Below are 25,898 nucleotides of genomic sequence, written 5' to 3'. Positions count from 1 at the left end.
TCTTCATACGGATTCTGCAGCTGCGGCATCCATGGCTCAAGACTCCCTCGTGATTAGGCCTATTCATCTGGACCGAATCAGGAGTAGGATTCCACAACGGAAAGCAGATTTTTTTTTTTCTTCAAAGGCCTCTAAACTGTGCCAACGTGCTCAGTATGCTTACTGCTTAGGTACCCTATCCCAAAAAGGAAAACTGTTCCCGACTATGCGCCTTGCCACTGGGCCAAAAGGCACCAAGAGACTCGGAGTAACTAAAGGACTTGCTGCCGAAGCAGCAAATCCAGGACGTAGTTCTTTTCCCCTTGGGGCTGCCACCACCCTAGGGTACTAGGAACCGATCATTCGTCCAGTTTCTCCCTGGTCTGCCACCACCTGGGATACCCTTGCCTGCCTCAGCCAAAGCGGAGACAGGTCACAAAACACGGGGAGGGAAGCCCATTACAGACCTCCACTCCCACACAGACCGTCGGGAAGGTCCCAAAAGGGTACAGCATCCCTTCGTCGCACACAAAAAGGAGTGACAGAGTGATATAAATAAATAAATTCCACTACGGAACGCTGTTGCACTGCATTCCGTCGCTGCGAGAAAAATCCGGCGACGGAAAGTGAAGAGGAATTTCCTCTTTCACTTTCTGCTGTGTGAACTTACCATTAGTGTGAAGGCAGAGCACACAGAAGATCATGTTACATAGAATTCTATGGAGAGGGGAGGGGGAGAAGGGGTGAGTGAAGTATAGGATCAGATAATAGATGCTACACGTCACAGTAAGATTTCTAACACTTTACAGGAATTCGCAGGAGCGAGACGTAAACATGGCGAGTCTCCATAAACGTCTGTCTTCAGCATAGACACATCTCAGTGAATTGAGATAATAGGATTTAGAAACATTTCCATCTGATAAAATATATTACAAAGTTTCTTATATTTACTAGTCATTGCCAAAACAAAAACTTCGACCGGGGACAACACTTTAATATTCATCTACAGATATCAAAAAATTTAACAGATGAATGGTATGGAAAAAATAAGTCACTCAAATTCATACTTCACTTCCAGGTGAACGGTTATTATTTTTTTTTTTTTTGTTTTTCCATTTGGGGGCCAAGAACCTGCGTCTCAATTCTCTGGCTCCTCAAACACAGTCACACTAGAACACAAAAAAAAACAGGAAAACCAATGACTACAAAGAGGCAATAATCTAATCTTCTCGCTGGTCTAGTCCTTCTTCCATTGGCTCCTCAGGGGGTGGAGAACGTGCTGTGCTGGTGGGGGCGCTCTCACCTTCTTCTTGGGGAGATTCTTTTCCTTGGATTTTCTGAGGAGAGAAAGAAATGCGATATAATTGACAGTGAGTCAGCGCCTGAATGGAGAGGACGTTAAAAGGGTAGTGCAGGACTCAAACATGTCTGCTTTCTTCTCAGGAAGGGACCTCACGTCCATTGGTCACATTATAATGGCACATCGTCTAATTAAACTGAATATGAATGAGCTGCAGCGTGGCCATGTGACTAATAGACACGAATGTCACTTCCGGAGAAAAAGTAAGCAGTCATGTTTTTGAAGTCCTCACAACTCCTTTAACCCCTTTTTCGATTCTCATTTTTGATTCCTCTCCTTCCAAACCTCATTTTATTTTATTTTTTCCCGCTCTCAGAGCCATATGAGGTCTTTATGTTTGCGAGACAAATTTTCTATTGCAGGCTACATACAGTAGGTCGGGAAGCCTTCACAGAAACGGGACTCAGGCCCTGGCGCTTTTTCCGGGTGCCTGAGATCCCTGGGAAAATGCGGGAGCCCAGGTTCCGTCTGCAAATTGGCGCCTCAGTCAACTCTGACCAAGGTGCCAGAGGAGTTAATGCCTGCAATTGGTGCGGGGATTAGCGCCAGGTGTCTACTGTATAAAACTGCAGACACTCGGCAGCTATGGTGGGCGCCATCTTTAGACACCCAGCATCCGCCATACTAGTATGGCAGATGTCGGGAAGGTGTGAAATAACACAACACAAACCATCAACATCTCTTCCTCTTCATCAACCATGATAACTGGAAGCTCCATCTCTGTTTCCTCCTCCATTTCCTGGGCAACTTTTGCTTTCTGATCCTCCAGAACTTGGCGCTTTAGTGTTTTTTCTTGGTTAAGACGATGGGCGATGAGGTCTTGGGATGGAATTTCTGCCGCCTTAGACAACCAAGAAAGGAATGAACAACGATCTGATTAAGAGAGGTCCCGAATTTAGCGTGTTTTACCAGCATCATGGAGGCTTTAACTACTGACCTCATCTGCCGGAACAACTTCATCCGATTCAGTGTCAGTTCTGGATTCAGCTTCTAGAATTGCCATGATGGCATGAGGAACATGGGCCAACTGGTGGGAAAGACACTCGATTATTACATCCATCGACATTAGAAAGCATTGGGCCATGTGTTCAGTAAGGATTTCTCAGAACTCACCTGGTTCGGTGTAAAAGCCCTAACATGAGCCAACAGAGGATCTCTGAGATCAGGGGACGTCTGGAGAACTGACTGGAGCTGCGGAGGAGGGAGCTGGAGGAGGACACTAAAGGACTGCGGTTTGGTTCTCTGGCAGCATTTAATGAAACCTTCCCAAACCTTCGGATACTTCCAGACCTAAAGTAACGACAAGAATGTGTAAAAGATTGGAGACTAAAGTCATATCGCTGGTATGAGACGTAGATGGGGCAGTAATGGAGGGAATCAGAGTAAGAGCTGATATTAGCCAGTACTGGAAGTGCCACTTGGGAGTATTATCCTGTGTGGACCCCTGTGGGGGATTTTATATACTATATGAGGGCCACGGGGCAGGAAACTGTAAGATAAGACTAGGAGGAAGGGGCTCTGCAAGTTTTGGCAGTCATGTCTTATATAACAAATAAACCCGTACAACCATACTCTACTGCTGTAAGAATTCACAAAGCCAAAAAATAAGAGTTGTACTTCCATAGCCTTGTGTGCAGCCTCGGGCTACTACGTTCACACTGTGTTTCTAGGTCCTTCAGGAACATTCGTCTCTTGCCACAGGTATTCAGTGTTGGACTCATTGCCGTTTAGTCTTATGGCCTTAGTCCTATAACACTGCTCTAGGGATCTGCTCCACTCCATGACATATATTAAAGTCACAGGAATACAGCACTGGGGCAGGGACTAAAAACTGCACCCACAGGTGGGACTCCCACAGGGCAAATGTTTGCACGCTCAATAAAAAGTGAAGGAAGGGAGGGCAGAGGGTTCCTTTGTTTTCTCCATCTCAGTGTCCTGGCTGCCTAAACAAAGACCCCCGGGGCAGTCCTGTCAGACTGAGAAAACTTGGAACCAACTGAGGTTCTATAAATAACCCTTGAGACAATGAACCACCACCGCCTATTTTATCATAAGCAATTGTCTCTATGAAGCCAAATAATCATCATGTCGCTTCTCGGTCAGGACACACTCCACTTTGGAAATGAGAGCACAACCTGTATTTGGAGCAGCCCCTCAGCTTGTAACTTTCCCAACATGTGAAGCGTCAAATGACATCATTCCAAAGGCCCGATGTCCAAACCAACCGTCCAGACAATTCTTACCTGTTTGTAGATGAGACGGGTGAGGATATTCATAATGAAGCCCCCTAACCTGGGGTACATGCCTAGGGCCTGTATGACTGTCCTCATAAGAAGCATGGGGAGCGGTGTGGTATCCATTAGCTGCTGCAGAACCACCGCCAGCACTTCAGATGTATACACCGAGCGTGCAGAAAAACACAGATTGGTGGCTGGAGCAGAAGAAGGCAAAGAAGACGGTCAAACAGAAGAATGAGGAGTTCCAGGAAACACAGCAGATGTCATAGATCATGAAGAATTACCTTTAATGACGGATTTCATGTCACATTTACTGGAGTCTATGCTATGAAGAGCAACCAACAGGTCTCCAGGAGTCAGAGGAGACATCGTGCTACTTCCATCTCCTAGAAGAGTTACAGCCACATTGTACAAGTTGCTCCATCTAGATGTAATAGGCCATACACACAAGTAGATTCCCTGGTGTCAGCCCTGCCCCTTGTCCCCAATCCACGCATTTCTCTTACCGTGCTGTGTTCCCAGCAGCCGATTGAACACTTCTTTCACAACGATGGGGTTGAGCTTGATGAGCTTGGGCAAAGCCTGAATGACCTCCTTCTACATGACAGAAAGTGCACAGTGAGGTCGTCTCCATCCGATGGGATCCTGACTACAGTCTATATTCTGAGGGACGTTAGTCAGCGTTAGCTCTCAACTTACCTTATCCAGGCCGTTCAGTACAGGGATCAGGAAACGGACATCTGGGAGACGCTTCTGGTACAGATCCCGGACACGTTTCACCAGCTCCGGAGAAGGGGGAACTAGAACGAGGACGGACACAGTTACTAGTGATCTCACCACATGACAGATGCGGTCACATCCCAGGTATCATCATCTTCAACATCAAGATGATATCGTCAAAAGAGGGAAATGGATTCCCTATACCATGTACAGTATAGATGTTTCAGCATATAAAAGTGTCTGCTCTATGCCAGGTCTGTCAGGAAGGCTTGGTGTATAGGGAGGGAGTAGTCACTGACAGACTCTACCTTCAGCACATTATACGGTAGAGTCAGTACAGCAGCTCCACCTATACACTATATCCACAGCCAGGAATATCAGCATATAGCCGATAGCAGGAGGTTTGGAATCGTTGTATGCACCTTGTTTCCCATGTCCTAGATGATGTTTTAGGTTTATTCTCGCACCTCTGGGGTATTCCTCCTGACAACGAATCTCGCACGTGCTGCACCATGTGCTGCCTGTCTGATGACCCCAGCATCCAACACTCACGCATTAACCCTTATATGTCCCATCTTTGTATGTCAATACAATGTCGGGGTCCGGGACCTACCTTTATCGGTTAATATGTGCAGGCAACGAGTCACCAGGGTTTCTGCCCCCTTGGGGCAGTTCTCCACCAGCAGGAGCAGCTCCGGGGAGTTCATTCCCATGCCACGGATCTGCAGGATAATAATAACCAGAATTAGATCCAAAGTTACGTGGCTCTTAAGTCTGTGTACTGAAGGAAGACCGTAATGCCTCACCGGGGTCTCAATGACACGCAGCACAGTTCTCTTGATATCGGCCGTGGCCTCTGTGTAGACGGACGCCAGTTCATGGATCAGTTTGTGGTTCTGTGGCAGTAATGCCAGGTAGAGGTAGAGACAATGCTTCACCGTGTCCTCTGTCCAGGGGGCAGCCACCTCTGAGAAGAAAGAGCACTGGCTGCAGGCTATCAGCTTTTATACCCCACCCACCCAAATCAGCGCATGTCTGCAACATTAGCCATTGCTTACCTGTATCCTTATCTGCCCCAAAAAGCACAGATGGGGGGTTGGGATGGACGAGCAGCTGAAGGTAATTCAGAGCGAACTTCTCTATGTATTGGCGGAGACTATCCTTCTCATACATGCGCTTAATAAGGAGCAGAGCCTGCTGGCGGACCTAACAACACACAACGTGGAATAAAAAAAAACAAACAAACAATACAGCGGGAGAAGAGGCAGGAGTCACAGCAGCACAGAGGAACTCCTACCTTATCCTTCTCATTTGAACTTAGGTCCAAGAGTAAATGCAAATACTGGAATTGCCGAGCTGGGCGAGTGAGGATGAGATCCCTCAATGTGGACATCCCCAGGTAACTGCGACCCTGAATACAAAAAGATGTGACATCAGCAAGAGCCGCTAAAAATATCACACAGTGACATCATCAAGTAAGGATGACTCCGGGAGCACAGAAGTCTAACCATAACCCTAACCCAAATACCCGTTATTAACTGATCAACAAGTGTCATCTCTATAAAAGCAGAAGTTTTGGCAGTTTGCTGGGCTGGATCATTCAGCTGTATTAACTAGAGATGAGCAAATAGTATTCGAAATTATAGTTTTGATTACCTCGCTCCCATAGGAATGAATGGAAGCGGCCGAACACCAAGGGGTTAAGCGCCGGCCGCTTACATGCATTCTTATGGAGCGAGGTATTCGGAACTATAGCTTCGAATACTATTCGCTCATCTCTAGTATTAACCCATTCCCACCGCAGCCATTTTTTGACTTCCTGACAGAGCTCAATTTTTCAAATCTGACATATATCTCGTGTGTGTGTGTGTATGTATGTAAAGATCTATATAATAATCAGCAGCAGATTCTTCCCTCATTCTGCCTCCCATTGGAAACATTTGGAGCAGGACAAAGTTTATCACACTTTGCTTTTCCATTTTGTGACCAATGACCAAGAAGAATCTGTTGTATGTTCTTCATCTGAGGTTGGATTCCTGAACTTCTGACGGGAAGGGGTTTTTTATGTCCTGATAAATAAAACCCATGAATGATTCCCAGTATACACCTCTAACTCTATCATACACACACCCTGATACATAACATATATAGTAATATATCCCTGCGCTATCATACACACACCCTGATACATAACATCCACAGTATAACTCCTTATCTATATAACTGAAGAGTGTACTCAGTGTATATCACATCAGTGATATTCATCGACGACCCTGGCCAGGCCTTACCTCGTCCTCACAGTATTTGCGGATAACGTCTAGTGCAGAGTCTGTGAGCAGTGGAGCCTCCAGAACAACTTTTGTAAAGACACTTCAAGGAAAAGAAAAAAAATATATCAAATTGTTGAAAAGAGAATAGTACAATGAGATTGTGCCCTAGAGCAGACACCGGCCAGTACTGACCCATCTCTCTGGTCTGGTCGCTCCTGCAGTCCAGTAAGAATTCCTATCAGACACTCCTGATATCCTTCTTCTCCGGCCCCAGACTGATATTCACAGTACTCCTGAAAGAGCCAAGCCAGAGCCATGTCCAGACGTCCACGAGGATCACAGAGAAAGTGGCTCAAGACTTCAGCCTTCAGGGAAGTATCTAGCTGGGTCACCAACCGCGCCAAAACCTTCACCCTCATCTGTAGAAGGAAGAGAGCCAAAGTCAGGGACTCAGTGACATGGAAACAATGATGGCGACACAGGTTCATGCACCCGCAATCTGCACTCTTTCATTCACAAGCTCTTCCTTAGTAATACAGTGGAGATGTGACCTTGTGGACGTGTCCCTACTAGAACAAACAGGGCCGATGTGTCACTCCTATTAAAAAACGCCAGATGTGATCTCGTGGACATGTTCCTCCTGGTATACAAAGGTTCGATGTGATCTCGTGGACATGTTCCTCCTGGTATACAAAGGTTCGATGTGATCTTGTCTGACGTCCCCCTTCTGTAGGCTCTGCTCCCTCCCTACACTGAGCAGTTGCTGTAACGTCGCTCCTCTTAGAGACTCTTCTATGGTCACTTATTTTACTCTCTAAGTTGTGACCTTCTAATACCATCCCAGGGGAGCTTGTACCTCTTACACTGTGCTACTGTGAGAGGAGACAAGAGAAGACGCAGAATATACAACTTTAGGGCAGTGAAATAATAACAGGGAGGACTGTAGGGTACCTGGGCTGCACTGCTGCCCCCCACACTACGCTCTGCCTGCAAGATCCTTTGCACCGCGGCCAGCTTGAGGCTTTTGATTTGGGCTTCAGTCAATGGTTCCAAAACTTCTTTGAGTTTAAAGATCTTCTTCCGGCCCCCTGCACCAGCCGTCCTAAAAAGAACAGAAGAAAAATTAAGCTCGTGGAATGAGAGGGACATTGTGGAAGCCAAAGCCCTGTACAGAGTCTTCTCACCTGAGCTGTGTCACGGGCAAAATAGGCTCAGGTCTTTTCTTGGCAAGTGGGGCTCCGATGTCTTCATCCTTTATATCCTTAGCCTGAGAACCCACCACAGAGATGGCCTGACCCGGAGTATGCAGAGAGGAGACCCTTCTTTTGATAACTAATCCTTCAGGTTTTACACTTTCCTCCTCCACCACCTCCACACTTGCTTCCTTCACTTTCTCCACACCTGAAGAAACACAAAGCAAATAGGAGTGTCCAAGGCGAGACGGGAACTTCAGTCTGGTTTTAGCGCCATTGTATGGCAATTTCTAACAGTATGTTTACGATCCGTCACATCCCATGTCTTACACCATTACTCGGTGCTACGCCTGTATGGCAGACAGTGACTGACTGCAGACTGTGTGAATGAGGAACATGACGCCACTGCTGAAGAAGCAGTGGGAATCTGCTCACGGAGTATTGGCAGAAGGTTAAAGAAATCCTATCATTGGATACCCTTTTTTTATGACTAACACGTAGAAAGGCTATTCTCCTACCTTTAGATGTAGGGAATTGGTAGAATTCCCAGTCTTCTTCGGTATGCAACAGAGTTCTCTCGCAGCACTGGGGGTGGGCCCCAGCACTCAAACAGCACTGGGGGCGTCCCCAAAGCTGCGAGAGAAATCTCCAGCGACGCCTCCATCTTCTTCTGGAACACCCTCTGCCTGTGTCTTCTTCCATCCTGGGTTTCGATCTTTTAGGCCTCGGGCAGAGCCAATTGCACATGCCCGGGCCACAAGAAAATGGCTGCTTAAACCAGCTGTGTAAGCGGCCATTTTCTTGTGGCCCGGGCATGTGCAGTCAGCTCTGCCCGAGGCCTAGAAGATTGAAACCCAGGACGGAAGAAGACACAGGGAGAGGCCGTTTCAGGTGAAGATGGAAGTGGCGCTGGAGAGTTCTCTCGCAGCATTGAGGACCCCCCCAGTGCTGTGAGAGAACTCATTTGCAAACCAAAGTAAACCGGGATTTCTACCAAACGACGGTCGGAGTAGACATCTAAAGGTAGGAGAAGAATAGCCTTTCTTAAGGATCCCTTTAAAACTAAATAACTAACAATTTCCTGTTCTTAGGCTACATGCCAAGGGCAAACCCCAAATCCCTAACAGCGTCTAAATTAAAAACTCACCTAACTCACCTCCCCTTTAAGGTCAGCTGTACACAGCTTTATCTATCAGTAAAATAGCAGCCCAAACAATGGCTGGATTTTATGAGTTGAACACTGTCCAGAGACCCAAACCCACCCTACCAGCCTCACCGCAGGACTACTATGCAGTACACTATTCATGAGTCTGCAGCTGACCTAAACGTGCGGTATTAGCATACAGATGTCGTCACATTACCAGGTCCGATTCCAGCCGCAGTCATCTGTGTAGCCATGAGACGTGCAAGGTGCCTTATCTGAGCATCCGTTCCAGCAGATTCCACTGGGGTGTACGTGGATTGGAAGGAGGCCGGCATTGTATCTGGCAGGTAGACCATACTGATAAGGACCTGAAGACAAGACAGACATTTCTGTAGGAGCTCCCAGGGATCACAAGACATGACCACAAAGGAATGGGTTAGGCCACAGCTTAAGAAGAAAGATGAAGCGGAAGCATTCGCTCTACACAAACCATCGGCCGAACTCCACACTCACCAGATTGGCAACACTTTCTGGAGTCAGTAATGGACGCAGAAAATCGGCAGTGATGTCAGTAGCAGACAGCGAGCTGGGGGCAGCCGGGGGTAAGGTGCTGTGGGGGATGGTGTCCTTCTCATCATCATCATCAGCCAAAGGAATGTCTGCAAGAAAGAGACTGTTCTCATCACACATTAGATCAGATGGGGTAAGCCATGAGCAACTAGAACACTCAGAAAAACCCAAAGTCTCAAGGAGTATGGAAACCTCTCGGCACGGTGTCCAGTTTTTCTTTTCTTTTGCACACCAAAGCTCAGAGAAATAACTTATTTTATTTTTCTACCTAATTATCAACCTAGTTATATGAGGATTGGTAACAGCCAATCCCAATTCCAAAACCTTGTGCAGGTGATTATACAGTTTCCAAATATACTCGTCTGTTACTCAGCTTTAGAGCTACACTGTCAGGTAAAACACCATTGTATCCATATGCAAAGAAAACATTCCAAGACAACCCCCCCTCCCCCACAATGAGGATCCCATTCATTTACATATCAATACAATGAAAATGTACATGAAAGTGGGGCTGCAAACCTGAACAACAGAGGTATATATGGAAACTGTAGAATCTCCTCTACATGGTACTGAGATTAGTATTATAACCAAATTACTGATGTCAAACTCCTTAAGCCCATGAAGCACCAGCTGCGATGACGTCCACCCAGTTCCGGAGCGTGTGACAAGTCTTAAGATCAAGACATTAGCCATCCATGTATAATGAACCTCAAAAAGGAGTTAATAAGAGCAGAAATGATGACATTATAGTAGTTATATTCTTGTACATAGGAGCAGTATTATACTAGTTATATTCTTGTACATAGCAGTAGTATTATAGTAGTTATATTCTTGTACATAGGAGCAGTATTATAGTAGTTATATTCTTGTACATAGAGGCAGTATTATAGTAGTTATATTCTTGTACATAGGAGCAGTATTATAGTAGTTATATTCTTGTACATAGGAGCAGTATTATAGTAGTTATATTCTTGTACATAGGAGCAGTATTATAGTAGTTATATTCTTGTACATAGGAGCAGTATTATAGTAGTTATATTCTTGTACATAGAGGCAGTATTATAGTAGTTATATTCTTGTACATAGGAGTAGTATTATAGTAGTTATATTCTTGTACATAGGAACAGTATTATACTAGTTATATTCTTGTACATAAGAGTAGTATTATAGTAGTTATATTCTTGTACATAGGAGTAGTATTATAGTAGTTATATTCTTGTACTTAGGAGCAGTATTATAGTTGTTATATTCTTGTACATAGGGGGCAGTATTATAGTAGTTATATTCTTGTACATAGAGGCAGTATTATAGTAGTTATATTCTTGTACATAGGAGCAGTATTATAGTAGTTATATTCTTGTACATAGGAGCAGTATTATAGTAGTTATAGTCTTGTACATAGGAGTAGTATTATAGTAGTTATAGTCTTGTACAAAGGAGCAGTATTATAGTAGTTATATTCTTGTACATAGGAGCAGTATTATAGTAGTTATATTCTTGTACATCGGGCAGTATTATAGTAGTTATATTCTTGTACATAGGAGGTAGTATTATAGTAGTTATATTCTTGTACATAGGAGCAGTATTATAGTAGTTATATTCTTGTACATAGAGCAGTATTATAGTAGTTATATTCTTATACATAGGAGTAGTATTATAGTAGTTATATTTTTGTACATAGGAGCAGTATTATAGTAGTTATATTCTTGTATATAGGAGTAGTATTATATTATAGTAGTTTATATTTTTGTACATAGAAGCAGTATTACATAGGTGTAGTATTATAGTAGTTATATTCTTATACATAGGAGCAGTATTATATTATAGTAGTTATATTTTTGTACATAGTGGGCATTTCCCACCATTTATGCCTTGCAAAATTCTCTCGTGCTGCCTATCTTTCAATGCAACTATTGAGATTACTGGTAACCGAAATACCTAGGTCGTTCTATGTTCTACCAACTATATAAACAAGTATAGACTAGTGACAATTGTCCTTGCCATTAATATGTACTCTTACTTAAAATCTTACCTGTACGACTCTTCTTCTGGCCTCCTTCTCCACCCTCCCTGGTTCTCTTGCGGCCAAGATCCTTTGGTGGAGGAAGATGGCGAGTAATCTCTGCTTGAGCAGTACCCAGATCCATCAGAAGGGTGCTGATAGGCCCCTGGTATTCACAAGATGACGGGTGCCGGAGAACACTAAGCAACTGCAGCTTCAGGTTTTTTCTAACGCTGCTCACTTGAGATTTGGCTAGGGTTGGGGGCAAGTTTGCTGCATGGGGGGAAAAAAAGGGTGAGAAGGAAGAGAAGAAAAAGAGTGAGTAGATTTTTCTCCAGGCTGTTATGCTGCAAACTGAATGTCCTACCCACATGCAGTGCAGCCCTATCATCTCACCATGCAGCGTCTCATAGGCTTGGATGACTTCTGCCATGAACATGGGTCTCTGACGAGCTATTGATGCCAAAGAGCCTAGTGCCGCAGTAAGATTGATGCTGGAGATTGCAGGGTGAGCCATGAATTTAAGGAGTTCTTTAAGGGCTTGCTTCCCAACATCTCGTAATACATCTACAAAGAAACAGAATACGTCAGCACTCTTCCGATGCATCCCAGAGGTAATTCCCTCGCCTTACCACCCCCCATGACGGACTGAGAGCTGTCCCTCTCTTGATGCTAGTGGCTAATTCCAGGGAGTCAAATAAATAACTCTTCAATGAATGGGCCGGAGAAGAGGGCTGTAAATACATACTGTACTTCAGAAAGGGGTGATCAGAAGGTATTTGCTCCAGGCTGATGTCTCCCTCTTGCCTCTTTGGGATTTCACTGTCTGCAGTTCGAGCGGACAAGGTGACAATCAAACTCTCCACAAACTTCACTGCGTGTGTGCGAATCCCATCGTTGTCAGACTCCAAGAGTTGGAGAATGTCAGTTGCCATTTCAGTTACCAGATCCCAGCAGGATTCCTGACGTTCCGAAGTAGGGCGAGATCGGGCCACCCACTGTTTAAGAGAAGAGAACTTGGATTTGGTGAAGGCCACAGACAAAGCTTACACTGGGTTCACACCAGCGTCTGGGCTCCATTATCAGGTGTCCGTCTTCTGCATGCAGAAGACGGAAACCTGTCATGCCGAGTCCGGCCGTGAGCGCCGGTGAGCGTTTCGAGCTCTCCGTAGCAAAACCGTTTTGTTTTGTTTTTTTAAAAACCGGACACAGAGTACTGCATATCCGACTTTGTGTCTGGTTTAAAAAAAAACGGTTTCGCCGCGGAGAGCATAAAACGCTCACTGGCGCTCACGGCCGGACAGTTTTCAAACCCATTCAAATGAACGGGTTTGAAAGATGCCTGCAGGTTCCTGTCTCCTGCCTCTGTTTTGCGCAGGAAACGGAAACCTGCAGAACGGAGTGCCGGGCACAGATGTGAACGAGGCCTTACCAGATGCAAGAGGCAGATTGTTGTACATTCAGGACTAGCACCATGTGACATGTTATGGGTGAGGGAGCCTTCTAACTAGTGGCTATGACATAAGGTACTCCTTATACTGGCTTCATCAGAGTTCACGAGTGATCAGGATCGTCCCAAGTGCCACTAATGCTTCACAGGCCAAATACAACGGTCACCTGACCTTATCGCAGAGAACCATTCGCAGCCGCTATACAATTGGAAAGACCTACAGTCTCTTTAAACAGTTGAGCGGCCAGGGGCTTGGATGTCGGACCCCTGCTAATGTTTAAAGAGGACCTTTCATGTCTTCGGGCACATGTGGCTTAATATACCGCTAGAACCCCAACAGTGCACTGAATTCAGCGCACTGTCGACTTTCCCGTTATGAGCCCCAGGGCTGAAGACATCGGTGCTGTTATAACGGCCACGATCTCTACCCACTGTCAAAAGGGGGTTCCTGACAGTCTAGCTGGGCTGTGAGGAATGGCCTCCCCCTCAAGGCTGTATTTGTCCATATATTAGTACTGTGGCGTGTTCTTCACAGCGCAGTGTCATGGCTGGCGATATGCCCCTTCTTACAGTACAGGTCTATGGACGAGTACTGTCAGGAGGGGTGTTCCGCACAGCCCAGCTAGACTGTCAGGAAAAAATCTTTTAGGACCAGACCAGGTCCGCTGCCACTCCCTATAATGCAATGATGATGCCAGCGCCTGAGTGCGATCACACCGACCTGAAGAGCCACTTTGTACAGTTGAGTCATGGTCAGGATGGACTTCTTCACCACATTGACGTTCTCATCCTTCAGGAGCATGTGCAGATTAGCGATCAGCTTGATGAGGAGCTCATTATCCAGCTTACTGCCGGGAAAAAAGAATAGACCCTGGTGACCCCAGACTGACATAACCTGCCAAGACTCTGAGAACAAGAAGACACAGGTGACTCACCCTGACAAGAACCACAAAATCTAGGACACTAAGAAACGCAGGTGAACCCTGAGAACACCTCACAAAATCTCCAAAAACCTGATCCCGAAAAAGGAGATGCAGCTGACCCACCCAGACAACCCGCACCAAGATCCAGACCCAAGAGAGGAAACAGGTGACTCCCCCCTGACAACACCTGCCGGGAACCCTGGCAATGAGAGGAAATGCAGCAGACTCACCCTGAAAACACCTGCCAAGACCCCTAAAACCCAGGCACTAAGAGAGGAGACACACGTGGTCCATTCTGACTATATCTCCTGAGACCCCCGAAACCCTGACCACAAGAGAGGAGATGCAGGTGAATCATCCTGACTACACCCACTGGAACCCTTTAAACCATAGCCTCAAGAGAGGAGCTAAAGATGGTCTACCCACTGAGACCCTAGAAATTCAGACCCTAGAGAGAAAGCAAAGATGACTCATCTTACCACCACCCACCGAGACCCCTGAAAACTTTGACAATAGAAAACTCATTGCTAGCCCCATCTATCTTTCCCCTGTCTGGCCACAGTGTTTTGAATCATCCCCATTCACATACACCTCCTTCTCCCCCCAATCTGAGAGGCTTGTGTTGCACTCACCAGGCTTCTTCTATGAAATTTACCACAAACTTCCGGACGTCCACGGATTTGTCAGCCTGAAAAGCAATAATCTCCTACAGAACGGACAAAAGGAAAGTCAGAGCCTGCACCCCAAACTGCTGCCCCCCCCGCCCCAGATCAGAACGTACATCCAGGAAGTTGTCCAGCAGTGTCGGGTCCTTGTTGATGATCAACTCCTGAACCTGGAAAAGAAGGATATATGGAAGCTCTGTGGACAAACAACTGGAACGTGGTCTTCCGGACAGAAAGCACACCCACCTGTTTCAGCATTGTGATCTTAGAATCGTTGGTGGCGAGGGCGGCCATGTTCAGCAACTCCACCACCTGGAAGAAAAAGGAGATGAGAATGAGACTGCTAAGATGAAGCAAGCCTAAGATGAATGGGTCCCCCGACTCTGCAACTGTCCAAGAAAAAAAAAGAGCTCAACATATAATACAAGTGGGGAATAACATCACGTGACCGCCCTCAAAGCCCACCAGGTTACCCTGTCATTTAACCACCCCATAAACCTACCAGGTAACACAGTTATGTTCCCCTCTATAGACTGTTACCTTCTCTGAGGTGGAGATGACATCCGAGGCCTCATCATCTTGAGAGAAGAACTGGGAGGCCACACTGAGCGCCATGAGAGAGGATAGGCCAAAGTAGTCTGAGGAAAGACAAGAGAATCGGAGAAGCTGCGAGGGTGAAAAATGTAATAGATGTCACCTGCAGTCCTATGTAACACCACAGGTAGCACAGTGATAACTCTCTGAGTACAGATAATGTAATACATGTCACATGCAGTCCTATGTAACACCACAGATAACACAGTGATAACTCTCTGAGTACAGGTAATGTAGTAGATGTCACCTGCAGTCCTATGTAACACCACAGATAACACAGTGATAACTCTATGAGTACAGATAATGTAATACATGTCACATGCAGTCCTATGTAACACCACAGATAACACAGTGATAACTCTCTGAGTACAGGTAATGTAGTAGATGTCACCTGCAGTCCTATGTAACACCACAGATAACACAGTGATAACTCTCTGAGTACAGGTAATGTAGTAGATGTCACCTGCAGTCCTATGTAACACCACAGATAACACAGTGATAACTCTCTGAGTAGAGATAATGTAGTAGATGTCACCTGCAGTCCTATGTAACACCACAGATAACACAGTGATAACTCTCTGAGTACAGATAATGTAGTAGATGTCACCTGCAGTCCTATGTAACACTACAGATAACACAGTGATAACTCCCTGAGTACAGGTAATGTAGTAGATGTCACCTGCAGTCCTATGTAACACTACAGATAACACAGTGATAACTCTCTATATACAGATAATATAGTAGATGTCACCTGCAGTCCTATGTAATACTGCAGATAACGCAGTGATATCTCTCTGACTACAGGTAATGTAGTAGATGTCACCGGCAGTCCTATGTAACACCACAGGTAACACAGTGATAACTCTCTGAGTAGAGATAATGTAGTAGATGTCACCTGCAGTCCTATGTAACACCACAGATAATACAGTGATAACTCTCTGAGTACAGATAATGTAGTAGATGTCACCGGCAGTCCTATGTAACACCACAGGTAACACAGTGATAACTCTCTGAGTACAGGTAATGTAGTAGATGTCACCTGCAGTCCTATGTAACACCACAGATAACACAGTGATAACTCTCTGAGTACAGATAATGTAGTAGATGTCACCTGCAGTCCTATGTAACACCACAGGTAACACAGTGATAACTCTCTGAGTACAGGTAATGTAGTAGATGTCACCTGCAGTCCTATGTAACACCACAGGTAGCACAGTGATATCTCTCTGAGTACAGATAATGTAGTAGATGTCACCTGCAGTCCTATGTAACACTACAGATAATACAGTGATAACTCTCTGAGTACAGATAATGTAGTAGATGTCACCGGCAGTCCTATGTAACACCACAGGTAACACAGTGATAACTCTCTGAGTACAGATAATGTAGTAGATGTCACCTGCAGTCCTATGTAACACCACAGATAACACAGTGATAACTCTCTATATACAGGTAATGTAGTAGATGTCACCTGCAGTCCTATGTAACACTACAGATAACACAGTGATAACTCTCTCAGTACAGATAATGTAGTAGATGTCACCTGCAGTCCTATGTAACACCACAGATAACGCAGTGATATCTCTCTGAGTACAGGTAATGTAGTAGATGTCACCGGCAGTCCTATGTAACACCACAGGTAACACAGTGATAACTCTCTGAGTACAGATAATGTAGTAGATGTCACCTGCAGTCCTATGTAACACCACAGATAACACAGTGATAACTCTCTATATACAGGTAATGTAGTAGATGTCACCTGCAGTCCTATGTAACACTACAGATAACACAGTGATAACTCTCTGAGTACAGATAATGTAGTAGATGTCACCTGCAGTCCTATGTAACACTACAGATAGCACAGTGATAACTCTCTGAGTACAGGTAATGTAGTAGATGTCACCTGCAGTCCTATGTAACACCACAGATAACGCAGTGATATCTCTCTGAGTACAGGTAATGTAGTAGATGTCACCGGCAGTCCTATGTAACACCACAGGTAACACAGTGATAACTCTCTGAGTACAGATAATGTAGTAGATGTCACCTGCAGTCCTATGTAACACCACAGATAACACAGTGATAACTCTCTATATACAGGTAATGTAGTAGATGTCACCTGCAGTCCTATGTAACACTACAGATAACACAGTGATAACTCTCTGAGTACAGATAATGTAGTAGATGTCACCTGCAGTCCTATGTAACACTACAGATAACACAGTGATAACTCTCTGAGTACAGGTAATGTAGTAGATGACACCTGCAGTCCTATGTAACACTACAGATAACAGTGATAACTCTCTCAGTACAGATAATGTAGTAGATGTCACCTGCAGTCCTATGTAACACCACAGATAACACAGTGATAACTCTCTATATACAGATAATGTAGTAGATGTCACCTGCAGTCCTATGTAACACTACAGATAACATAGTGATAACTCTCTGAGTACAGATAATGTAGTAGATGTCACCTGCAGTCCTATGTAACACTACAGATAACACAATGATAGCTCTCTGAGTACAGGTAATGTAGTAGATGTCACCTGCAGTCCTATGTAACACTACAGATAACACAATGATAACTCTCTGAGTACAGATAATGTAGTAGATGTCACCTGCAGTCCTATGTAACACCATAGATAACACAGTGATAACTCTCTGAGTACAGGTAATGTAGTAGATGTCACCTGCAGTCCTATGTAACACTACAGATAACACAGTGATAACTCTCTGAGTACAGATAATGTAGTAGATGTCACCTGCAGTCCTATGTAACACCACAGATAACACAGTGATAACTCTCTGAGTACAGGTAATGTAGTAGATGTCACCTGCAGTCCTATGTAACACCACAGATAATACAGTGATAACTCTCTGAGTACAGGTAATGTAGTAGATGTCACCTGCAGTCCTATGTAATACTACAGATAACACAGTGATAACTCTCTGAGTACAGGTAATGTAGTAGATGTCACCTGCAGTCCTATGTAACACCACAGGTAGCACAGTGATATCTCTCTGAGTACAGGTAATGTAGTAGATGTCACCGGCAGTCCTATGTAACACCACAGGTAACGCAGTGATATCTCTCTGAGTACAGGTAATGTAGTAGATGTCACCGGCAGTCCTATGTAACACCACAGGTAACACAGTGATATCTCTCTGAGTACAGATAATGTAGTAGATGTCACCTGCAGTCCTATGTAACACCACAGATAATACAGTGATAACTCTCTGAGTACAGATAATGTAGTAGATGTCACCTGCAGTCCTATGTAACACTACAGATAACACAGTGATAACTCTCTGAGTACAGGTAATGTAGTAGATGTCACCTGCAGTCCTATGTAACACTACAGATAACAGTGATAACTCTCTCAGTACAGATAATGTAGTAGATGTCACCTGCAGTCCTATGTAACACCACAGATAACACAGTGATAACTCTCTATATACAGATAATGTAGTAGATGTCACCTGCAGTCCTATGTAACACAGCAGATAACACAGTGATAACTCTCTGAGTACAGATAATGTAGTAGATGTCACCTGCAGTCCTATGTAACACCACAGATAATACAGTGATAACTCTCTGAGTACAGATAATGTAGTAGATGTCACCGGCAGTCCTATGTAACACCACAGGTAACACAGTGATAACTCTCTGAGTACAGATAATGTAGTAGATGTCACCTGCAGTCCTATGTAACACCACAGATAACACAGTGATAACTCTCTATATACAGATAATGTAGTAGATGTCACCTGCAGTCCTATGTAACACTACAGATAACACAATGATAGCTCTCTGAGTACAGGTAATGTAGTAGATGTCACCTGCAGTCCTATGTAACACTACAGATAACACAGTGATAACTCTCTGAGTACAGATAATGTAGTAGATGTCACCTGCAGTCCTATGTAACACCACAGATAACACAGTGATAACTCTCTGAGTACAGGTAATGTAGTAGATGTCACCTGCAGTCCTATGTAACACTACAGATAACACAGTGATAACTCTCTGAGTACAGATAATGTAGTAGATGTCACCTGCAGTCCTATGTAACACCACAGATAACACAGTGATAACTCTCTATATACAGGTAATGTAGTAGATGTCACCTGCAGTCCTATGTAACACCACAGATAACAGTGATAACTCTCTGAGTACAGGTAATGTAGTAGATGTCACCTGCAGTCCTATGTAACACCACAGATAACACAGTGATAACTCTGAGTACAGGTAAAGTAGTAGATGTCACCTGCAGTCCTATGTAACACCACAGATAACACAGTGATAACTCTCTATATACAGATAATGTAGTAGATGTCACCTGCAGTCCTATGTAACACTACAGATAACACAATGATAGCTCTCTGAGTACAGGTAATGTAGTAGATGTCACCTGCAGTCCTATGTAACACTACAGATAACACAGTGATAACTCTCTGAGTACAGATAATGTAGTAGATGTCACCTGCAGTCCTATGTAACACTACAGATAACAGTGATAACTCTCTCAGTACAGATAATGTAGTAGATGTCACCTGCAGTCCTATGTAACACCACAGATAACACAGTGATAACTCTCTATATACAGATAATGTAGTAGATGTCACCTGCAGTCCTATGTAACACAGCAGATAACACAGTGATAACTCTCTGAGTACAGATAATGTAGTAGATGTCACCTGCAGTCCTATGTAACACTACAGATAACACAGTGATAACTCTCTGAGTACAGATAATGTAGTAGATGTCACCTGCAGTCCTATGTAACACTACAGATAACAGTGATAACTCTCTCAGTACAGATAATGTAGTAGATGTCACCTGCAGTCCTATGTAACACCACAGATAACACAGTGATAACTCTCTATATACAGATAATGTAGTAGATGTCACCGGCAGTCCTATGTAACACCACAGGTAACACAGTGATAACTCTCTGAGTACAGATAATGTAGTAGATGTCACCTGCAGTCCTATGTAACACCACAGATAACACAGTGATAACTCTCTATATACAGATAATGTAGTAGATGTCACCTGCAGTCCTATGTAACACTACAGATAACACAATGATAGCTCTCTGAGTACAGGTAATGTAGTAGATGTCACCTGCAGTCCTATGTAACACTACAGATAACACAGTGATAACTCTCTGAGTACAGATAATGTAGTAGATGTCACCTGCAGTCCTATGTAACACTACAGATAACACAGTGATAACTCTCTAAGTACAGATAATGTAGTAGATGTCACCTGCAGTCCTATGTAACACCACAGATAACACAGTGATAACTCTCTGAGTACAGATAATGTAGTAGATGTCACCTGCAGTCCTATGTAACACCACAGATAACACAGTGATAACTCTCTATATACAGGTAATGTAGTAGATGTCACCTGCAGTCCTATGTAACACCACAGATAACAGTGATAACTCTCTGAGTACAGATAATGTAGTAGATGTCACCTGCAGTCCTATGTAACACCACAGATAACACAGTGATAACTCTCTGAGTACAGGTAAAGTAGTAGATGTCACCTGCAGTCCTATGTAACACCACAGATAACACAGTGATAACTCTCTATATACAGATAATGTAGTAGATGTCACCTGCAGTCCTATGTAACACTACAGATAACATAGTGATAACTCTCTGAGTACAGATAATGTAGTAGATGTCACCTGCAGTCCTATGTAACACTACAGATAACACAGTGATAACTCTCTGAGTACAGATAATGTAGTAGATGTCACCTGCAGTCCTATGTAACACCACAGATAACACAGTGATAACTCTCTGAGTACAGATAATGTAGATGTCACCTGCAGTCCTATGTAACACCACAGATAACACAGTGATAACTCTCTGAGTACAGATAATGTAGTAGATGTCACCTGCAGTCCTATGTAACACCACAGATAACACAGTGATAACTCTCTGAGTACAGGTAATGTAGTAGATGTCACCTGCAGTCCTATGTAACACTACAGATAACACAGTGATAACTCTCTATATACAGATAATGTAGTAGATGTCACCTGCAGTCCTATGTAATACCACAGACTCTGCTACATACCGACCTCCTCCAGGTAGATATATATCCCGGTCCGAGCTCCGGTTCCGCGCCTTCCTTCTCGGTCTCTCCCACAATCCCTCGCTGTATTCTCGGTTTCTGTCAGTTACTGTCTTTCCGTCACAGCGCTGCCGGCGCGGCCATGTTGGTCTGTGCTGTGACGTATTTCCAGGGCTCACTTCCGGTGTGTCACGTGCTCTGCCCCTGGCGGTGACCGATGACACAATGATGGAGGTTTCTGGAGGTCTCTATAATGAAGCAGCCATGTCCCTGCACATGATGCGGACAGATAAGATTTGGTGGTTCTCTAGGCTTTCTCAATTGACGACCGAATCCTAGAATAGATTAGCAGGGTCTTTGTTCTGGTCTGAAGGAGGAGCAGGACAATGGACTGATAAATGGAGGTTACATACAGAGCTCGGCGGCCACCATTGAATATAGTCTATTGTTTTTATACTGAATGCAGCAGACATAAAAGTTGTGGCTTTTTAGTGCATCGATGTCAGGCGGGCAGAGTCTATGATGCAAATGTGAATGTAGCCTAAGCCTAGGTTCACACTGGCGTTTGGGGTTCTGTCATTCGGGTACAATTGGGAACGTGAAATACGGAAACCCTGTCTGCTTAATAAGCAATTACACACAGAAACCCAAAGACCCCATAGGTTATAATGGAGTCCGCCCGGGTTTCCTCCTTGGATGATTTTTCTCTCCGCCATCACCATAAAATTAAAGGGGCTGTCCATTAATTACAGTTTTTTTTTCCTGGAGGCCAGGGAAGGTGTAAAATAATAAAAAATATACTTGTCTGTGCCGCTCCAGTATCCCAGGCTGCTGTGTGGTCCAGCGGTGCCCATGGGCCTGGTCCAGTGGAAGTCCTGGCCGCACGTGACCACTGAGACCAATCAGTAACCTCAAGCAAGGACCCAGGACGTTGCTCACATGTCACTTGTGACATCCCGATTCCTTTCCTGAAGACTTCTGCCGGAACAAATACCCGGGTGCTGCTGACCAAACACATACGTATGTTTGTTTGTTTTTTTTCTTTTAGCTTCCCCGGCCTCCAGGCAAAAAAAATAATTCCAGGACATCCACTAATGGCATTGTGTTTGGTTTAGTGTGACGAGGCCACAGAGTTCACCAAAATGCTGATCATCAGGGGTTCGGGTGATGGATCTTCAACTAATCGTCATCAAAAGGACATTTTATTTTATTCACAGGCCATAAAAAAAAAAAATTGGATATGTGAATGTGCCCAATTTAGGCATCACGCACATGACCGTCTGTTTTTCCCAGCTATCACACTGACCCATATCTTTCTATGGTCCCATAGACGTGACCATGTATAGTCACAGTTCCATTAATGTGTCTATGAGCCAAAAATAAAACTCAGGACAGGTCCTATATCCTGTACGTTTTGAGTCCCAATTTCAGTGAGTGGGGACCTGGACCCCCTCATGTTTGATCATGGCCCAATGACATGCATACATACATACATGTGCCTTAGGTTGAGGCCCCAGGTTGTGGAAACCCAGCTTTTTTTTGTCACAGATTTTCTGCAGTTTTTTGAGGCCAAGCGTGCCCATGTGACTGGTAATGCCCAATCACAGGCTTCGGCGGTGACCGTGGGCGTATGGCATCACCAGGGGACCGAAACAGAGTGTGACGGACACTGCAAGAAGGTCCAAAAGAGGTGAAGGAAGGTGATTATTAATATTTTTTTACATCTCCGCTGGGCCTCCACTTGTATTTTGTGAAGAGAATTGTTGTTCATGTATCTTAGAACTGCAAACTTTGCAAAAAGCTCAAGTGTGTTCTGAGCCTTGAAGTGATTGTGGCAACCCTGAAATTGCAGTCACAGACCTGACTCGTTGTTGCAGGGCCGCCGATAGGCCAGTACTACTGCTACTGGCGTCAGGGGCCCGGCCAAATTGAAAAATGGGGGGGGCCGGTTTTGGCCCGCCACCGTGTGCTGGCTCCCTGGCGCCCGCAGCAGTCATTGTATGTCCTATTTCAACTCAGATCTGCATCCCCCTGTTTGGGGGTGGGACTTTCACGTTAAAGGAGTGTTCACATTGCGTTTTTGGCCTCCCTTGCCAGGATACGTTGGTAACCAGTCACAATCAGCTCCCCACTTATCCCTGCACGGAGAACTGCCTTTTTTTTAATGGCCAGTTCTTCGTGCAGGGATAAGTTGACAGCTGATTCTGACTGGTTACCAACGTATCCCGGCAAGGGAGGCCAAAAACACAATGTGAATAAGCCCTGAGGATTTATTAGGAGGGCTTTTATAGATGGTGTTGGCTTCCTATAGGGGCTGTCACACGTAGCAGATTGTACCTGCAAATAGAATCTGATTAAGCCTCGTAATGCTGCTAAATAAAGGGAAATATAATACATAATTGGTATGTCGCAAAATAAGGTAGTTTTAAAATGGCGAGGGGGAGGGGGGCAGACACTTAGGCTATATGGGGCCCCAAAATTCCTGATGGCGGCCCTGCGTTGTTGCAGCCTTGAAATTACTGTTCCAGCCCCGAGGTGATTGCTAGGGTACTGAAATTGCCCCAGCAATGCTGACAGTTCTTATTGTCACACCCATAAAGTGAACCCTATTTACACGGATCTCACTATAAACTCAAAACCATGAGGGATGCGTGAAAACAGTTGCCCCATGGATGCAAAATGGCCATGAAAAATGTCCCTTTTCACAGCTGTTTTGCACCTTGGTCGTCTGAATAGAGGCTTACACTGGCCAATGAGGGGACAAACAAATAATCATAGTAATGTTCCCCCGATCACCAGTTGTCATTTATGACGTATGTTAGGCAGATATAAAAATGTGTCATGGCCATGAGCGCACCCCCTCGCAGTGCACAAATACAAGCTTTACCCAATTCTTCATTCCCTTCAGAGGGGGATATTACACTTGTGTTTTTATTCATGGTAAGGGGGGTCTTTCTTAAAACCACGTTTGTGCATTTTTGATCAATGTCAATTATATCTATTGGTGTAGAAAAAAAGACATCACCCACCTCAACACAAGTAAAATCAGCGCATGTAATAGCGCTGGTGCGAAACTGCAGATCTAGAATAAAAAGCGTGTTAATGCGAGTAAACCTAAGATGTGTAATAGCACGATGAGGCCAACCGTAGTCTTGATCTGCAATCTACACAGTACGGACACCTTCACCCCTATGGGCCCATACACACGACAGCACTTTTTGCAGACATGTGCCCATGCCGTAGCCAAGGACCACCAATTATGAAGCATGCCCTATTTTGCTCGCATTACAAGTGTAGGGGATCGTACAAGCCTTTTTGCAGATCTGTAGTCGCGTAGCAACTATGGTTGTGTGCAAGAGGTGTAAGGCTTGGGCTGCACTATATGAGTGTACTGAGGTGTGCAAGGGGTAGCAATAGGCGGTGCAGGAATAGACGTTGCTACTGAGCCCTGGACCCTGTAAGAGCATTAAAGGTCTCTCTAACACATAAAATATAAAGTAGGTAGGGCACCATTACATATTTTGCACAGAGGCTTCATGTTATGCCTCCAATAGTACGCAGAAGTGTAACTTACCATTAGCTACCTATAATATTGGCGTCATCTCATGTTGTAGAGGCCTTTGGACCCCCTCAGGATCCAGGGCCTGTTAGCAATTGCTACCTCTTCACCCCCAATAACTACGCCATTGGTTGTATGCAATTGTGTGGCCCCTTAGGCTGGGGCCCCACGTTGCGGAAATGCAGCTTTTTTTTTTTGTTGCAGATTTTGTTGTGGTTTTTTGAGCCAAAGCCAGGAGTAGATTGAACAGAAGTTAAGTGTTTAAGAGCTTTCTATATATTTCCGATTCCATTTGTAGCCACTCTTGGCTTTGGCTCAAAAACCACAACAAAATCTGCAACAAACAAAGCAGCGTTTCCGCAATGTGGGGAATTAGCCTTAGGCAGTGTTTATACAGCAATTTTTTTTTTATTTTTGTGCATGGTTTTTAAAGGGGTTGTCCCATCACAAGGATCCTATCTATACTGCTAGTTTATGTCAATTTAAGACTTTTCCTAAATGCATTGCTTTATCAAAACTGCTTTGTTTGGCCTCTATCTTAATTTATTCACTTCATTGTTTACACTCCATTTCTATGGCCCTTGGGATTATCTGCTCATTTGTCAAGTGATGTAGCTGCCTGCTCTCAGGGGGGAAGGAAGGGACTGGGAGTATCTCTGAGCTGTTTGTGTCTGATAAGTACTGGAGCTTCTCAGATAGGGGAGGTGAGTGCTCCAGGATTTCTGAGCTCTTATCAGTCGGTTTAATTGAATTTGGCTGATAAGGGCTGAGATAGGGAGTCCTACCTCTGTATGTAATGCAAACTGACTCAAATCCAGCTCTGCTACATCAGCTTCACACAGTGGTAATTCATTTACAACCAATCTTGTGCAAGTGAAACCCCGCCCACCAATGTGCCGAGAAAAGCAGGAAGTGAAGAGAGCACAACAGCCTGCAGGTTAGTGAACAAGCGTCATGGGAATACCCCTTTAATTGAAGCAATGAGTAGCACATTACTATATGTTATGCTGGGTTCACACCAGCATCTGGTCTCCGTTCTCAGGTTTCCGTCTTCTGCATGCAGAAGACGGAAACCTGTCATGCCTAGTCCGGCCGTGAGTGCTGATGAGCGTTTTATGCTCTCCGCGGCTAAACC

At 44.6% G+C, this 25,898-nt stretch overlaps 1 protein-coding gene and 1 long non-coding RNA gene across 4 annotated transcripts; one reads left to right on the top strand and one right to left on the bottom strand.

Moving 5' to 3' along the window:
- Nucleotides 1-952: 952 nt before the first annotated feature.
- SYMPK (symplekin scaffold protein) lies at nt 953-21,370 on the bottom strand. 3 transcript variants are annotated; one of them, XM_075260258.1, is made up of 27 exons: nt 21,208-21,370; nt 15,054-15,151; nt 14,760-14,825; nt 14,630-14,683; nt 14,481-14,554; nt 13,647-13,773; nt 12,224-12,473; nt 11,872-12,042; nt 11,506-11,748; nt 9,417-9,562; nt 9,121-9,271; nt 7,751-7,967; nt 7,518-7,668; nt 6,759-6,985; nt 6,585-6,666; nt 5,594-5,707; nt 5,355-5,502; nt 5,103-5,263; nt 4,910-5,018; nt 4,276-4,376; nt 4,083-4,173; nt 3,861-3,962; nt 3,583-3,770; nt 2,453-2,629; nt 2,277-2,366; nt 2,010-2,180; nt 953-1,316 (listed from the first exon to the last, which is right to left on the bottom strand). In XM_075260258.1, exons 2-27 carry the CDS (start codon nt 15,126-15,128, stop codon nt 1,200-1,202), a joined length of 3,603 nt encoding a protein of 1,200 aa, XP_075116359.1. In that variant the 5' UTR covers nt 15,129-15,151; nt 21,208-21,370; the 3' UTR covers nt 953-1,199. The 3 variants fall into 3 exon arrangements, with proteins under 3 accessions (XP_075116359.1, XP_075116358.1, XP_075116357.1); XM_075260257.1 differs by having other exon boundaries at nt 15,054-15,179; nt 21,212-21,370; XM_075260256.1 differs by having other exon boundaries at nt 21,212-21,370.
- LOC142184231 (uncharacterized) lies at nt 16,140-20,686 on the top strand. Its single transcript, XR_012711812.1, has 3 exons — nt 16,140-16,207; nt 19,229-19,367; nt 20,517-20,686. It is a non-coding gene; the product is annotated as an uncharacterized LOC142184231 (long non-coding RNA).
- Nucleotides 21,371-25,898: the final 4,528 nt, after the last annotated feature.

This window comes from Leptodactylus fuscus, chromosome 11 (assembly GCF_031893055.1).
Source record: "Leptodactylus fuscus isolate aLepFus1 chromosome 11, aLepFus1.hap2, whole genome shotgun sequence".
NCBI lineage: Eukaryota > Metazoa > Chordata > Amphibia > Anura > Leptodactylidae > Leptodactylus > Leptodactylus fuscus.
The sequence above is the reverse complement of the archived record's forward strand: the minus strand, read 5'-3'. Positions and strand labels throughout refer to the sequence as shown.